Genomic DNA, 18,901 nt, shown 5'->3' on the forward strand with positions numbered 1-18,901 from the left:
AAGGTGTATTTTTAGTGAATCACTCGAGAGCGGCGTGGAACTTATTCCTACCATAAGCTTGCCAAGCAATCAGTCCTCCTCCTTTTTAACTTGTTACCTTTGTAAATATCAAGAGGACTTTTTGGGTATAGGCTTGGGCTAAAGGTGGGTGAATGGGTTAGTAGAAAAATGGCGAAAAGCGTAAAAAGCGTCGGTTTTCGTAAAACACTTTGTTTTAGTGACTTTTTATTTCGAAGTATTTCTCCAAACAAGCTTTTAAATAGCTTTGTTTGTTTATTTCTAACTTCATCATTTTTTTTAGTCACACGAAAAACCGAGCTTGTTACTAAAATAAAAGGTGAAAATAAAAAGGGTTTTTGGTGGGTGAAAAGGTTTTAGGGTAAAGAAATGAAAGGTTTAGGCTCAAAGGGGTTAACTAGGGGGATTTTGGGTAGGTGGTAAAAAAAAATGAAAAATAATGGTGTAGAAAGAAAAATGGTTAGTCCTAATGCCTCCATCATTTACTTACTTGGGTTTAAGTTGGTAAGGACCGGGAATGAATCGTCGTGGCAAGTTCTAGAGTCGTAAGAACCAAGCGGCTATTCACACAAGAAACGAAAAATGAGCATTTAGTCTAAAGATGTAAATTTGTATGCTCAATAAAGGCTCAAAACTCACTTTTGTGGGAATGGGTTTTTATGTGATCAAGTATATATAATCGAATTTTAACTAAGCTTGTCATGCCGTTTCAAAATTTTCTTATGTTGGTTCTTTTTATCACGACGCTATCGGTTGTAAATTTGTAAAAATATAACCTTTTAGAACTTGTTATTCCCAAATTAAACCAAGACAAGTAAAAAAAAAAACGAAAAGTTTTTGAAAAAAATTTGGGGTGATTAGCGGTTCCAATAGAGTTTTGTGTAAGGCTTGTTAATAGGACTTGCAAAATTTCAAAGTTTTAGCTTCCCACCCACACTTAAATTACACATTGTCCTCAATGTGTCCCAAAAATAAATTTTTAGGTTGATTGGATGTGTAATGTGGTGTTAAAAAGCAAAGGTTTATATTACTGGCAGTCTGGACACGGCCCCGTGTCGCTGGACACGACCCCGTGGTGAACTGCCAGTAACGAAAACTTACAGAAGGCGAACACGGGGGCGTGTTGGTTAGGCACGGCCCCGTGCCTGGCAAAAATTTGCAGGACAGTAACCAAACAGCAGGTCTGGGAGGTGAACACGGGGGCGTGTCGGCTGGACACGTCCCCGTGTGGACAGTCTGTAAGCCTAAAAAAACAGGTTTCTTCCCCGGTTTCTCCATTTTGGGCATATAAGTGCTAAGGTCTAGCACTCCAAGCCTCGGTTTGTACCTGTTTCATCACTTAATACCACACCAAGCAACACAAACATCCTACATTACCATAGTTAATTGTCTCGAGCATAAAGTAAAAGAAAAATAAAACGGAAAATAAAAGTAGTCAAGGAAAGTAAATTGTTCAACACTTGGCACGCAGGCCATAAACTGTTCGATAGAAAAAGGGACTTAAACCTGTGGGCTCGCCATCAACCCGCTTCTGTTCCTTCAAACCTCCTACTCCATGTCTTCATCGCTATCATCACCTCCATCCCCATGCCCTGCCATATACTCCCGGATGCTACCGATATCGTCTTGTATATCGTCGATGTTGCGTTCAATAGCTCCGACCCGGTGGTATGTGTTGTTGGCGAGGTTGTAGGCGTCCTGGTACACATGAGGTTTTCCTGCAAAAGATCATGTAAGCTTTGGAAGTTAGGAAAACCGCCTCCTTGTGAGGAGGATTGACCCGGATCACCATGGGGTTGGTACTGGTAGTGGGGAGGTGGTGCGTGAAGAACTAGGGCCTCCTGTGGGTTCCATGCATAGCCTTGTGCCCTTTGGAAGCTCACCGTCCCGTCTTCCGCCTCATAAAGTAAGTTCATGGCCCGGCAAATGTGGTAGTCAACTCGTCCCGACCATGGGCTTCTTTCAAAGGACCTCGGAATTCGCATGAAATGCTTAAAAAGACGGTACACCCACCCCCCGAAGAAGATAGGTGTTGGAGCGCGAGCAAGGCGATTGAGATGCATGTTTCGTAACAGGAGATATGGAACATCGAGAGGCTTCCGGTTGTGGATATAGTGAAGGACAACCAAATCTTTCAACCCTACAACGCCACTACTGTCGTGACGTTGGTTAAGAGAGTAGGTGAGGAGCCTGTGAATGTAGCAGTAGAGCGTGTCCCTCAGCTTAGTACTCTTGGTGCTGCTAGGGTTGTAGATTCCTTCACCGATTTGAGCCCATGCGGCTTGACGTTCATTTTCATCCAAGTCTCGTAATCCCCCGGTATTTTCCTCATTTCCCGATTCCTCTTCCCCGTACAGTCCTATTATAGATCCAAATTGTGCCATGGTGATCGAGTACTTTGTCCCGCCACACCGGAATGCGACCCCTTCATTGTCGAACGAGTCACACCTCGAAGTAAAGGTGAAAGTACTGTAGAACTCCATGGTGCATTGATGCACCGATCGGAGCCGAGTGTTCAATGCAACTGCTAGTGGTCTCGTAACGATGTTGTTGAATCGGTCCAGCTGGTTCACCATGGTTAACAGGTCCGTGCATGCTCGCCTGGGGTACTCCTCGGGTCTCATTTGAAGTATTTCGTATCTTGCCCTAGCATCGAGCTCGCTTGCATTGAACCTTGTGAACTTAGCCATCTGAAAGAATACACCAAAAATTAGCACGAAACAATGAGATTTTTAAAGAAACTGCAAACAGTAGGCTGGACATGGCCCCGTGTTCAGTGGACACGGCCCCGTGTCCAGGCGTCTCTAACCTAAAAACTTCATTTTTCGTCCCGGTCCCGAAAATCTGAAATTTTTTAGCCAAGTAGTTGCGGTTTCCCTCGAAAATGAAACCCTAAGTGTCGTTTTTCCCAAAACAACCCGTTTACCCTTCCAATTTCATCTTTTTTTTTGGTTCAAAAACAAGGGTTTGAGGTTTTAGTGAGAAATCGAACAAATCTATCGACAATACAAGTGTATTTACTTCCTATTATATTAATCTAAACTAATACTAACAGATTGCATCAAAAATTTGAAGTTCGATCCGGATGAACTTGAAGAACCCTAGATTTTTCCCCAAATTTTTGATGTTTAACTACATGCAAGTAACTAATCTAACTACTAATGATGATAGAATCATACCTTGATGTTGTTAAACTTAGAGGTGACGTCGAAAATCTGCGGAAAATCGCCTTGAACCAGAGCGTTTTCGGCGAAACGGGGCGTGTGGAATGAGGTAACTGTTATGAAAAGAGGGTTTTATCCCGACAGTTGCCTCGACACGGCCCCGTGTCCAGTGGACACGACCTCGTGCTGAATTTTTTTTTTAACGTGCTCGCGTGCATGCCCCTTTTTCCGAAAAATGGTTAGAAGACTTACCGGTTTTTGATGTACACTCGCTTGTTCGTAACATGTTGGGTATGATGTGGATGCTTTTCATTCGTTAACCGTTTGAAGTGAGATCTCCTCTTCTTCATCGTCAATAGATCCTTGGTAGAGTTTTAGCCGTTGGCCATTGACTTTAAATGATATCCCATTTCGAGCTTTAATTTCTACTGCACCGTGAGGAAAAACATGGGTGACGGAAAAAGGTCCTGACCACCTAGATTTTAGTTTACCAGGAAATAATCGAAGTCGTGAATTAAATAACAGAACTTGATCTCCCACCTGAAATTCATTAGACTTAATATATTTATCATGTAAATTTTTCATTCTTTCCTTATAAATTTCGGAGTTAGAGTATGCATAGTTCCTTAATTCGTCTAATTCATTTATTTGACAAAATCGGTTTTTACCGGCAGTTTCTAAGTCTAAGTTTACATTTTTTATTGCCCAGTAGGCTCTGTGAGCTATTTCTACCGGCAAGTGACAGCTTTTTCCATAGACGAGCTTATACGGGGTTGTGCCTATAGTGGTTTTATAAGCAGTTCGAAAGGCCCATAAAGCATCGTCCAATTTGTCAGCCCATTCCTTTTTATTTAAACCTACGGTTTTTTCAAGTATTCGTTTTAAAACTCAGTTAGTTACTTCGGCTTGCCCATTTGTTTGAGGGTGATACGCTGTTGAGACCCGGTGATAGACCCCATACCTTGTTAATATTTTTTCGAGTTGATGATTGCAAAAATGGGTACCTCTATCACTTATCAAAGCTTTTGGTGTTCCAAAACGAGAAAATAATTTTTTCAGAAATTTTACCACTACTCTTCCATCATTTGTTGGAAGAGCTTCGGCTTCCGCCCATTTAGACAAGTAATCGACTGCCACAAGTATATATTTGTTTCCTTTTGACGGTGGGAAAGGTCCCATAAAATCGAGTCCCCACACATCAAAAATTTCACAAACGAGAATGTCGTTTTGAGGCATTTCGTTTTTGGAAGAAATATTACCTGATCTTTGGCAAGCATCACATGCCTTTACAAGGTTTTGTGCATCCTTGTAAATGGTTGGCCAATAAAATCCTGAATCAAATACCTTTCGTGCGGTACTAGTGGCACCATGATGTCCTCCGTACGGACCTTCATGACAATGACGGAGAATTCTTCGTGCTTCATTACCATGGACACACCTTCGGATGAGCTGGTCGACACACATTTTGAAAAGATAAGGGTCTTCCCAAAAGTAATGCCTTACATCAGCAAAGAATTTCTTTCTTTGGTGATGCGGCTATCCTTTGGTGACTATACCGCTGGCTAGATAATTAGCATAGTCGGCATACCATGGTTCTTGTCTACTCTCCATCATCTCCAAGGACTCTGTGGGAAATTTTTCGTCAATTTGCTCGTCCCTGGTCGCCTCCAAAGCTGGGTCTTCTAGGCGTGAAAGATGATCTGCAGCAGAGTTTTCTGCTCCTCTTTTGTCCTTGATTTCGATGTCGAACTCTTGGAGGAGTAGAATCCATCTGATCAAACGGGGTTTTGCGTCTTGTTTCTTGAAGAGGTATCTGATAGCTGCATGGTCTGTATAGACTACAGTTTTAGAAAGAACAAGGTAAGAACGGAATTTATCAAAAGCAAATACCACAGCTAGTAATTCTTTTTCTGTAGTTGTGTAATTTTCTTGTGCATCGTTAAGCGTTTTACTAGCGTAATAAATTGGGTGGAAATGCTTTTCTTTTCTTTGCCCCAAGACTGCTCCAACGGCAAAGTCACTTGCATCACACATGATTTCGAAAGGGAATTTCCAATCGGGTGCTATCATGATAGGTGCATTGACTAGCATTTCCTTATGGGTTAGAAATGCTTGATTGCATTCCTTGTCAAAGATGAAAGGTGCATCTTTTTCAAGTAATTTTGTTAGAGGTCTTGAAATTTTTGAAAAGTCTTTGATAAACCTTCTATAAAATCCGGCATGCCCTAAGAAACTTCTGATTGCTCTAACGAAGGATGGTGGAGGTAATCGAGAAATAGTTTCTATTTTTGCTCGAACAACTTCCATACCTTCGCTTGAGATTTTGTGACCGAGTACTATTCCCTCCGTTACCATGAAATGGCATTTTTCCCAGTTAAGGGCGAGGTTAGTTTCCTCACATCGGGATAGCATTCGTTCGAGGTTATCGAGGCATTGGTCAGATGAGTCTCCAAAGATAGAAAAGTCGTCCATGAAGACTTCCATTGTCTTTTCTATCATATCATGGAAAATGGCTACCATACAACGTTGGAATGTTGCAGGTGCATTACATAGACCGAATGGCATGCGTCGATAGGCGAAGGTTCCGTAGGGGCATGTGAAAGTTGTTTTCTCTTGGTCTTCTGGTGCTATTAGTATTTGAAAGTAACCTGAAAAACCATCCAAGAAACAATAAAATTTATGACCGGATAGTCGTTCTAACATTTGATCAATGAAGGGCAAAGGAAAGTGGTCTTTCCTTGTTGCTTCATTTAATTGCCTATAGTCTATACAAACTCTCCATCCTGTGACGGTTCTTGTTGGTATTAATTCATTTTTCTCGTTAGTTATTACCGTCATACCTCCTTTCTTTGGGACTACTTGGACGGGACTCACCCATGGACTATCGGAGATAGGATAGATTAGTCCGGCGTCAAGTAGCTTGATGACTTCATTTTTAACCACTTCTTGTACATTGGGATTTACTCTTCGTTGTGGTTGAATTACTGTTTTGTAATCATCATTCATTAAAATTTTGTGCGTGCACATGGAAGGACTTATTCCCTTAATATCTACAAGCTTCCAAGCGATCGCGTTTTTGTGTTTTTTAAGAAGACTGACTAATTTCTCTTTTTCTATGCTACTTAATTTAGAAGAAATAATTACAGGTAAACTACCATCTTTGTCTAGAAAAGCATATTCCAAACCGTTAGGAAGTTCTTTGAGCTCAATGGGTGGGTCTTTAGAAGACACCTTATTTTGTGGCTCATTTAGATCAAGAACCTCAAAGGTTTGTTCTATGGCGATCTCTTCTTCAACAAAGTGGTCATCCTCTTCAATCGTATCGGGTGGTTCATCTTCATCTTCAATTAGGGGGTCATTATTGCCAAATGGATATTTCATTGAACGCTCAAGATCTATGCTCCTTTTGAATGCCCCTAACTGAAGAGGTAGATTGTTGAATTTCCGGTTTTTCAAAGCTTTATGAGTTTGTACAAAAGGTTTTCCCAAGACTAGAGGAGCGTCATCAAGGATGACAAAGTCGGTTGGGATTACCGTTTGATTTGTTTGAACCAAAACATCCTCAACTACACCGATTGATTTTATTACTTTCCGATCGGATAGAAAAATGGGTATTTGAAGTGGAGAAAAATCACTAATACTTAATTTTTCAAAAATGTAGCTAGGCATTATGTTAACACAAAGATCTTTATCAATGGTGATATTACTAATAAATGAATTTTGAAAGAAACATGGAACCGGTGTAATGTTAATTTCAAAAGGATCTTCTTTTATTAGCGAGGTTTGATCATTAGCTAACTTAACACTTACCATTTCTTTGATTTTAGCACTCGTGTTTAACTCTTTTAAAAACTTTGCATGAGGGGTTACTAAACAATGATTTTCGAAAGTAGGTGACAAGAGATCAATTTCTTCAAAGTTAGACTCTTCTTGTAATTTAACATTACCGCCCTCACCTTTTTCGTTGTTTAACTCATGTGTCGGTTTTTCACTTTCTTGTTCTTCCATTTTTACATTTTCAACTATCTCTACGTTATTATTACAATTTAATTCTTCTCTTGCGCGGGATTCCTCTTCCCTTGCGCGAGATTCTTTTATGCAATGTTCGATAGTTTTAATGTGTTCTAATATCCTATTGGTTACTTCGGTGAGAGAAAAAGAATTGAGATCCTCAAAGCTTGAATCCGGTTGTTCGATCCTTGGCTCCTCATAATACTCATATGAAGCAGATGGTTCACACCATTGTTCTTCATTGTAAGTATATGATGGATAAGGATTGAAACTTTGTTCTTCATAGTACCCATATGAGGTGGGTTGTTCACTCCATGGTTCCTCATAATAAGTGTATGAAGGTGGTGGCTCATATCTTGAATCTTCAAAGTATGAGTATGAAGGTTCATACCTTGGTTCATCAAAATATGAGTATGAAGGAGGAGGTTCATACCTTTGGTCTTCATAGGATGTGTATGAAGTTGATGGTTCGTACCTGGGCTCCTCATAATGGGTGTATGAATTGGATGGTTGATATGAGTTACTATATTGAACCGAGTGTGTGTTACGACAATTAGTGCAATAATTACCCCTATAATCATCCTCATCATAGGTGTAGTTGTAACCTCCTGAGTATTGATCCATAAGAATCACTCAACAGACCACAACTGAGTCTCGGGACCAGAAAACAAAACAAAGATGGAAACAGAAGCTGGACACGGCCCCGTGTTGGGTGAACACGGCCCCGTGGTCAGGATCTGTATCTGGGCGTTTTAATTAAAGTTACTGGTCACGTTGAGCACGGGGGCGTGTTAAGTGAGCACGACCCCGTGTTCAGACTCTGTATCTGGGTATCTAACTAAAAATATGCAGCACGGGGGCATGTTCAGTGAGCACGGCCCCGTGTTCAGGCTACTGTAAATGCAAACTAAACTAAAATGCAGAAAAATGTGCGCGCGTTTTAAAAAGGTTTTGAAAAACTGATTAGGCCGTCGATTTTAAGCTTTCTTAAAATCCTTGTATCCCCGGCAACGGCGCCAAAAACTTGATGTGCGTGAAGTGTGATATAATTTAGATGTATATTTAAGCCCTTTTTACACTTTTAGCCAAGTTTTAAATTTATAAAACACGATATTTACTAACACTAAACACACATATGGGCAAGTGCACCCATCGTGGACGTAGTATAGTGTTGGTAAGATACCGGGGTCGTCCAAGGACACAAGAGCTTTTAGTACCGGTTTATCCTCAACGTCTAATCAAATCAAAAAGAAGTTATAAAAGATTTTTAAACTAAGAAAATAAAAACTAACTAAATGCTGAACATTAAAATAAAATAAAAACAGATAGACAAGATGAATCACTTAGATCCGACTCGTGTATTAGTATAACCTTTGATTATTTTCGCACTTTTGCACTTGTTTAAGAGATTATCTTAGTTATTGTAGTAGGCCGCTCTTTTGAAGGTGACGTTACCCTCAACCCAGTAGTTTGAGTCAGCAAGGATACAATCCTAAAGGGTTGGATTATTGGAAGATAATGAATTAAGTTATTAATGCAAATTATGGTAGGCCCCGCTTTTGGCGGTGACGTTACCCTCGGCTAAGTAGTCTGAGTCAGCAGGGATACAGTCCTAAATAGCCGGATTATAGTATTAATAGTAGTTAACTTATGAGGGGGTCAAAGAGTTTGGATCCCCGCCATCCAATACCTATGGGCATTGAAGGGGATCCTACTAAATTTGACCCAGGTCCCTTGCAAGACCTCTAAACGCTGAACAAGGGCAAGATCCTTACCAAACCGTTCCCTTAACCCCCGACCAGGTAGCCAACATACCTCCATATAGACCGTGGAGATATGAATGGTGAAAATCTTTTATTTTATATAGACAGTAAAATAATGCCAAGACACCACGGACAAACGATAAGGAAAGATCACCTTCAACATAAGCAACTAGTTATTAAAGTCATTAATACAAAACCAAATAAAAAGTGCAAAAGATTAAAAATAAAAAGTATTATACTAAACACTTGTCTTCACCAAGTGATGTAAGAGACTTAGGCAAACATGACCTTGATTGTCAAGAACTCTTACGATCAATCTTGGATCCCGAGACGACTCACACACTCTATGATGGACAATGGATGATGGTGGTGGATGATGGTGTTGTGATGGTGGTGGGTGGTGGATGAAGTGTGAGAGAGGTGGTGTGCCAAGGGATGAGTTGAAATGAAACCAAGCACTCCTATTTATAGGCTGAACAGAAGGCTGGGCACGGCCCCGTGTCCGCTGGACACGCCCCCGTGCCTGTCTGACACTCTCTCTCTTCATTAATTGTAATTCGCAATTACAGTTAATGCGCCTGCTGTACTTTCGCCACGCCCCCGTGCTCACTGGACACGGCCCCGTGGTGGGCAATAGAAGCTTCTATAGGTTTGTCTTTTCTGCTGCTTCTTGGGCACGGCCCCGTGCTGGCTGAGCACGGGGCGTGTTCAGTCTTCTGACTTCTCTTTTCTGCTTGGGAAGATGCCGTTGAGGGGTCGGGCAATCCACTTTTGTTCCTTTTCTTGTATTTATGTTAGATTTAGCTGTCTTTTTGCTTCTTTTGTGAATTTGAGCTCATTTTATCCTGAAAATACAAAAGGAAGACAAAAACACTCTTTTTCCAACATTAGTACTTAAAAAGGGTTAGTTTTATGCCTCAATTGATGTAATTTATATGTTGCATTTTACACACATCACGGGCCACGTAGCCTCTTGCTACGTATTACGCGGGCCGCTTAAGACCGAAAATCAGCCCCTATAAAGCTGGAGCTCGAGCCTTCAGTCGAAACTCATTCAAAACTCTTTCTCTCTCGAAATTTTCTTATAGTAGGCATAATCTCCGGGCATAATACCCAACGAAGTTCTGCTCCGTTGTAAGTATCATAACCCCTGGTACGTATTAGATACTCTGCCCGATTGATTTAGGGTTCCGTAACGGATGTCGTGATTCTCCCGACGTAGTCGTTGGAATGCCGTCTCGGGGAGGGTATTACTAATGTTAAAATGGGTTATTATACTAACGCGTGTGCATTTGTGTAATTTATAGATTGTCACCAGGAAACCCTAAAGGATAATCTAAGACAGCAATGTGAGTAATCTCCTTTTTTGCAAATTGTTTTTACAAAGCCTCACACAATTAATTATATATTAAGCAGTTATTGAGTATTTGTAAGGATACAATTATCGTCGGTATGTTGGGGTTTTGTATACAAAATTTGTTACTGCCTTGCGAGGAGTAACATTTCCACAAGTCGGGTTGACAGTACCGTGGGTGGTAATTGATATGACTTGGAAACAAATGTAATTGCGAGACCGTCCTCAATACTGTACAATGGTTTTTATTTAAACTTGATTAAACTGGGATTCACTCACCAGTATTTCCCACTGACAAAATGTTTTTAAACGCGTTTCAGGTAACAATATGTGAAAACCAAATAGAAGCCAGCTGGACAGCACTGAAGGCTTGGAAAAGTGGCAATAAAGTTACCTAAAATAAATAGATGTTTTTAATTAAATAAAAATAGGATTTATTCCTATGAAAATGTATGTGCTTAAAACTTGGGTTTTATCCCATGTGTTTGATATTATAAAAGTGTGGTATTTTACTCTGATAAAACATTTCCTAACTACGATCCTGATGTAATTTCCGCTGCCAAAATGGACAAACACCAGATACCACCGAAACTAGCCGCGACCGCCCGTACCCGGGTTTGTTAAGGGGACGGGGGTTGCGACAATGACCAATATGTGTGGAGTTTTATGTCTTTATTTTATTTACGTGGGTAAATATAATATGTTTTTATGCTTATTTTTATGTGTGTTTTTACTAGGCAACATAAATTCGAGTTATTTTTCATTTCGAGACCGCCACAACGCGTGGTACCATGTTTAACTTAAAAAACACATTTTTTTGAGTTAATTACTGTTTTCGTCCCTGTGTTTTGTCAAAAATCACTATTTCAGTCCAGTAATTTAAAAATTGCGATTTCAGTCCCTGTGGTTTCACTTTCCTAACCACTTCAGTCCCTGTGGTTTCACTTTCATAACCATTTCAATCCATTTATTCTGTTAGTACAGGGACTGAAATGGTTACGAGGTGGACTGAAATGGTTACGGAAGTGAAACACCACAGGGACTGAAATCGTAATTTTTAAACTAATGGACTGAAATAGTGATTTTTGACAAACCAGAAGGACGAAAACAGTAATTAACTCCATTTTTTTCTCACATGCTTATTTTTAAGTGCGTTTCGGTATAAATCCAAGCCGGTTTATGTTTTGGCGTAATTTTTTGTCAGTAATGACTCATGCCAAATATAATATGTTTTCGTGCTTATTTATGTGTGCTATTAGTTGGTCTACGTTTTGACGTAAATTTTGTTCGGTCTTCTCGATAAGTAGTCAGGTCAAATAAATATGTTTTCGTGCTTTTTTATGTGTGTATTATGTTGGTCTACATTTTTACATAAGTTTTGTTCAAAAACAAGTCAGGTAAAACATTTAACGGTACAAATTCGAGTTTTAAGTTGGATGTCGTCGCAATGTACGACAATTCAAAATACTAGTTTGTTGGATATTTATCGTAACCCCAGCCCATAGAGATTTTGATAAGCCAATGTCATCTTTACCACCATTACCCACTATAGCCCTACATGTATTCTTGGGTTAGGAAAGGGAAATCCAACTTGGAAATTGGCTGTGGTGGGTGGCGATTGCATAAATCCAATTTTGAAATTGACAAATTAAATTTAAACCAACCACATAAAAGTAATTTACAAATGTAGGTTAAGAGTCCACGCTTTAACATAGGGTGAGCAAACTAACCACCATAACCAATAACTAAACCATAACCGACATAACCGAACCATTAATAACCGATAACCAATATAACCAATGGTTATGGTTATGAAACTTTGTATAACCGCTCAATCGATTATGGTTATGGTTATGAAGCTTTGGTTAACCGAATATAACCGAAACCGAACCGAAGTTGTGATATAATAGATTTGTGTTTTATAAAACCATATAGAAGGTTTTTACTAAGATAAAAGTATGTTAGTAACAAAATGATCTTGATGTAGTGTCATTTATTTTGATAAAGAACTAAGGTGTTATGGCCATAATTGTTTTTGTTTGAGAATTACCTTATTAAAAAGAACTCTAAATCGGTAGTTTAACCAAAAAGTTTAGTCTTCGTTATCTGATAAAATAGGCTCAAGCTAAGTTCAAATCGTGCACAACCCTATTTATTTCAAACCTTGCTTGGTTACTAACCGAAATTAACCAAAACCGAACCATAACCGACTTCATAACCGATTAACCATAACCGAAATTTGGTTATGGTTATGGTTACCAAAACTCCATAACCGAACTAGCGGTTATAGTTATGGTTAATAGTAAAAACCAACCCAAACCGACTCATGCACACCCCTACATGCTTTTCGTGTTTTCTTCAATTTTCTTGTACTCAAAGGTCAAATTTATCAAATAATTTCAAAATTTGGGATACATGCTTTTCGTGTTTTCTTCAATTCGAAAAAGACACGTAATTTATGAAACAATAATGATTGTAGTTACGATTTAGTAATACAAAATTACATAATTTTATATTTTAGTTCTTTTTATTTTCTATTTATTTTCAACCAACTAATTAAACTCCTTTCTAGAACAACTTTCATTAAAAGAGATAGCAAGAGACTCGAAAAAAAAAACAAACAATCCACTTACAAACCGAAAACATTCTAATATTTCCAAGAAATAATTTAAAAAATGCACCTATTTTTAATCCAAAGAAACGCTAAAGATTTGTTTTCTTCCATTACTTTAGCGACGCTAGCCTTCTTCTTTCCGAAATATACTTGGTTCATCTCCTTCCAAATACACCAACAAGTCGTAAGGACAATCACATTAATTACTTTTCCTTTCCAAGCCTCGACATTTAGATTTCTATGTATCATACGCAAGTCACGAACATCGAACGCGTAAATAGGGGGAATGCGACACCACTTACTAACACCATGCCAAATCTAAGAGGCGAGACAACAGGAAATAAGAAGATGGTCTTATGTTTCCTCGTTGTCTCCACACAAATCCGACTCCACTTGCAGGCAGTGTTGTAAGAATCACTAGACGTTAGTCAGTCGGTGAGGTACCGACTAGCGATTAATCGAGATTAATAAGGATTAATCAGATTGTGATTTTATGTATAATATTCAGTTTTATATGTATACACACATTTTTATATGTATTCTTTTAAGTAGACATGTTTTAACACCTTTTTCGACCCACAATTTCAAGTAGATATGATTAATTGCCTGAATTTACAAGTTTTAGTGAAGAATCCGCCCGGAATCACTAGACTACCACCGATTTTTGACTAATTAGGACTGGATTTGACAACTGTAAACCGCCTTACTAATAAATTGTCCGAATAGATAAATATTACACGACGAACCTCCGACCAAGGATTGATCGCTGACTAATCGGAGGCTAGTCAGGATTTTTGTGACAGTTGTGCCTTTACGACCATCATACAAATACGAATCCAATGAAATCTTGTGTTTCATTCCCGGGATTTGTACATTTACATGTGACAAGTACACATATCAAATTTCATATGATTCCGAACTCTCGAGAAGCTTTTCTAGAAGTTTTATGTAAACTATTACGCAAACGTAATTAGTTTAACGCGACATACACTCCGGAATAGTGACATAGGCTTAACATACCTTAAATAACCTTTACATAACTTAGAAATAAGTTTTGAAGGGTATGGTATAGCAAAAACAAGTTTATTCGATCATAGGGACTATTTGCGACAAACTGCAAAAGTATGCCAATTCGTATAGCAACGTACACTCCGGAACAAGATCATAAGATAAACATACCCCAAATATCCTTTACATAGCTTAGAAATAAGTTTTGAGGGGTTCGGTATGCGAAAATACGCTTATTTGATCACAGAGACTAAAAGCGTCAAATCTGCGAAAGTATGCAAACGCGTGCATATCTTGCGTTCTGACCAGATCCGGACATCCAAAAATTTTTGTAATCACTAAAATATTGTATTTTAGTGATAGGAATGCAAAAATACAATTTGTCGCGCAATACGATCGTTTTCGCGTCCGTTACGATTTCCATCGTAATTAACCAAAAACCGCAACCATACAACCAAACGAACCGACATCCGTGACATTTTTGAGTATAATTCAAGTTAAATATACTTTAACTTCATCATGGAGCTTGAAAATGTATCAGCCTACGCTTTCGTGACATCCGTGGCAAGGGTCTACGGGATGCGATCGAGGGCATTGTGGTTAGTGGGGGTCTGTTTTTTGGGAATTTTCAATGGAGGTTGGTATCTTTTTTTATTCGTTTTGGGGTTTAGGCCTATGTTTAACGGAAGATGTATCAGCCTACGCTTTCGTGGCCTCAAGAGCACAATCCTGGAGTTTACAGGATCATATACAGACATGACTTGGTCAGGGATGTCCTATGTGATGTCCTCAAGCGGGCTGGAATCCCTGCCAGAAAAGAGCCCCCTGTGAATTTCCTGATCGACCCACTTGAAGGGAGGTCCACTCTGTGGCCGACGGATATTCTTGTTTTTGGTTGGGTAGATGGGTTAACCAGTGTTCTAGTATCAATTTTTATTTTATTTTTATAAGTCGTAATCCGAAAACCTACAAAGTCATCTGACTTCGATAATATATGTTATACTTAAAAAAAGTGTGGGGCTGTTTGGCCCGGTTCCAAAAATGCGGGTCCGCCTCTGATTATTACTAAGACCATCACTAATGCAACATCCTTAAGGGGCGTCTTCGCTTAGGTGTTCCGGTCCTTGTCTTTGTGAAGGGCTATACTGAGGGACGATTGCTGTTGAAGATTATCCATGGATAAGGACACTGAAATACGATGGTGATATAGGCTCCTTTATAAAAAAAAAAAAAAAAAACTTTTTACATATTTTTTAAACCCAATTCACAACTAGTTTAAAAAAATATCCCATTAATTTAAATAGTGCAAAAATAAAAATAAATAGATTCATAATGAAAAAATAATTAATAAAATAATTGTAAAATTTTGATGACGTGAAAATGTGAGGATTGGTAAAAATGGAAGAGAGAAAATCAGTGTTAAGGATTTATGAAAACTTTGATGTATTAACCGAGTGTTTGTAAGTATATTAATCTAATATCTTGACAATAACCAGCGTTATAAGTCAAAAACTTGATATTATATCATCTTTAACAAGATACAATCAAGAGTAGCATAAAACTTTATGTGAAAAGCCTAATAATTGTGTTGTTATATGGTACTTTAACAACACTCAACAACTATGTACCGAGTAATGACCTGCCTACCCACCCACTAGAAAGGACTAAACTACAACGCATCTAATAACCCATGTGCATTTGCTGCTTTTGCACCAGTCATGTTACATCATCAACCACACTAGGACTATATTTAGCTTTTATATGCATCTTAGAAGAAATAATGAAGTGAGTGACTCCTTTTGGTTTGTGTTTTCAATTTTTATGTCGTGTTACATTAGTTTTAAACATTTTTACAACAATATTTATCCTTGTATGTTCTAAGTAGGTTATCCATTTTAAACTAATATTTCATAAGTAGATTGTTTATTCTAATAAAAATTTTAAGGCATAACCAACTGAAAATTTATTTAGTATAAGAAAAATAAATATAAAAAGTATTAATAAACAAATATAATAAAATATAATATAATATTAAATAGAACCAGTGTTGCTTTACATCTATTTTCTAAGCTGTAGAAGGTGTTTCAGGTGACTCGTTAGCAGCTGCAGCCGCTCGTTTCTTTGCGAAGTATTCATCAGCACGGGCCAGATTCTTTGCAACCGATGGTTTGACCCATTTCTTTCGGCCTGGCAGCACAGTTAATGAACAACCTGCAGCCTCAAGCTTCTCTTTAGCTTGTGCCGAAAAGGCACGTGCTTTGAAATTCAGCTTTACACTCAGCTCACCGTCGCCGAGAATCTAAAAAGGAAACAGAAATTGTTCAATTGTTGTAATATTCCACTTTTGTGCAAATTTTGAAACATGCTTCAAATTGCAGCAATGGTGCTAAAATTCACTTTTCGCTTCTAGGGGTAGAATGGTTAGATGCTCATAATAAACCGTTGAAACCAACTAAGCTGTTTAAACCGACACAAACCTGCCGGCTCGGCCAGTTTGAAAGCGACACGCTTCGATCCATGGTTCATGATTTGAAAACACGGGTTTAACAATTCGGCCTACGGTTGGAACTTGGAACCGGCCACGTTGACCAAACTGGCGGTTTAACCTCTTATTATTTTATTTTCTCATTTTTGGAATATGGAGTTGTGCATGCATAATATTCATGAACCATCTTAATCCTTACAAAGTAATAATACAAACTAACGATTTATAATTATAAAATCCGTTCAAACCGAAGCGTTTTAGCTGGTTTGGTTTACCGTTTTTCGAAACCCTAGTTAGCTGTTCGACCTATATTTTTATTTATTTATTATAATTATAAATGTTTTTAGGAACCAATAGAATCCACTCAAACCATGCCCCTTCGCCTTATGATCACTAGATTTCCGCTTCGATAAATCTTAACATTTATCCAATTTAACGGCTAATAAATCGGATGCAATGTTAAGGCCAAAAGAGTAACTTTGCCACCCAACATATATGAAAAGGCACCAATCTTCTAAAAGTTTCTTAATTTCCACTAAATAGTAGTAAAGATCAAATTTGCCACATCTAAAACATATCTAGAGGCTATTTTATTAACAAAAGTATATTAAAAGATAATAGAAATTACAGGCTCTTTAACAGGGATTAGGATCAAATACAAAGGATCCTAATTGTAAGAAGTGTAAGAAGGTTTTATAGAGTGACAAGTGTCCAATAACCTAAAAAAACCCACTACACAAAAAAACCCTACTAAAATAAAAAAAAAACCTTAAACATCCACCACCACCAAAAACCTAAACCCCCACCCCCCCCCCACACACACACACACATCACCCACCCTAAATTTTTTTTTTTTTTTTTTTTTTTTTTTTTGCCGAGGGGGTGGGGGGTGGGGGTTTAGGTTTTTGGGTGAGGGTGGGGGTGGGTGTTTAGTTTTTTTTAGATTTTTTGTGGAGTGGGGTGGGGTGGGGGGGGGGTTTAGGTTTTTTTTAGGTTTTTGGGGGGTGGGGGTGGGGGGGTTTAGGTTTTTTGGGGGTTTTTTGGTGAGGTATAGGTTTTTTTTTTGCCGGGGGGGGGGGGGGGTTAGGTTTTTGGGTGGGGGTGGGGTGGGGGTAGGTGTTTAGGTTTTCGGTGGTGATGTAGTGGGTTTAGTTTTAGGTTATTGGACACTTGTCACTCTATAAATCCTTCTTACACTTCTTACAATTAGAAGCCTTTGTAGAATAACTTTACCCCTATAAACAAATGTGATCAGTACATTACTGGTCACACTAACAGCATTCTTTATAATCAACACCCACCACCAAATCCAGACCACAAAATAAGATCAAATTCTGTTGAAACAATGGTTAACTCCAAGGATAACCAAGAGGGTCGTTTCACGTATGGGGTTCAACCTCTTTCTCTTGCTCGTGTCAAAGGCCCGAGATCTGCAAAACAGTAAACACCGTTAGACTCGTTAAGAGGGGAAAAGGGGGTTTTCCCTCTTAACCAGGCTCCGGCGTGAGAATAAGTACTGCTCTGAGATGAAATAAACAGTGTGTGTATAGAGTGAGTAAAGAGAGCCAAGATCCTGAACCTGAATGATGAAGGGTCCTATTTATAGCCGGAGGGTGAAGAAGGAAGGAGCAGCTGTGCCAGCTGTGGGCGCGTGCCAGCTGTCCGACCAAGGGGAATATCCTCTTGGTCTGCTCTGTCACGGCAGGTGTAGTGGTACACGTGGCGTCGTTACGTTTGTCCACGCTGGATACCTCGTACTGGCGTCGTCAGCCCTGCTCCCTGATTTGTCGCAGGCCTATGTGGCATTCTGCGTATGGTTACACGTGTTGTCCTTTATGTCGGATAGAGCATCTTTGATGCCAGCTATGGACCGCCTAGACATCTTCTGGAAGCTTCTAGAAGGTCTTGGTGACATGGATGCCTTGTGTGCACAAAAAGTGGTGTGGTCCCTGCCATGTAGGCAGGGAATTGGGACCATACCTCTTCAAATTCCATTCAGTCATTTCAACAAACACCTGGTGTGCACACAAAACTCACCAAAAAAGCTTACTAAAACAGTGGATAACAAACAATAACATTACAATTACCTCCAGCAATACCCCTAAGCTTAGGAAGCCGACGGTAAAGCGGCATCTGACCCCCTTCAAAACCCTTACGAACACCTGGACCAGACCTCGATTTCTGACCCCTCATCCCAAACCCACAGCTCCCACCTTGACCCGCTGCATGTCCCCTACCCTTTCTCTTCGCATTCTTTCTGGAACCCGGTTGAGGACCCAGATTATCCAGTCGAAACCGGACACTGGAACTCACAACAGATGATGGAATCGCAGCTACAATTAACAGTTTCCGTTGTTGCGATTTGTTGTTGTTGTTGTTGGGTTTTGATGAAAATTGGCAAATGTTTGACTTGAGATTTGTTACGTTGCCCTTGAAATTAGAAGAATGGTTGATGAGTAATGAGGATGGTGAGGGTTGTGAGAA

The 18,901-nt window shown here is 39.2% G+C and overlaps 1 protein-coding gene across 1 annotated transcript in view; it reads right to left on the reverse strand.

The window, feature by feature from the left end:
- Positions 1 to 18,155: 18,155 nt before the first annotated feature.
- Positions 18,156 to 18,901, reverse strand: part of LOC110924332 (50S ribosomal protein L15, chloroplastic) — an 893-nt gene continuing 147 nt past the window's right edge. Inside the window, exon 1 of the mRNA XM_022168352.2 lies at positions 18,156 to 18,901. This exon is cut by the window's right edge and continues 147 nt beyond it. Within this exon, the coding sequence (XP_022024044.2) occupies positions 18,467 to 18,901 (435 nt within the window). The 3' untranslated portion in view covers positions 18,156 to 18,466.

Source organism: Helianthus annuus, chromosome 17 (assembly GCF_002127325.2).
Source record: "Helianthus annuus cultivar XRQ/B chromosome 17, HanXRQr2.0-SUNRISE, whole genome shotgun sequence".
In the NCBI taxonomy this organism is placed as follows: Eukaryota; Viridiplantae; Streptophyta; class Magnoliopsida; order Asterales; family Asteraceae; genus Helianthus; species Helianthus annuus.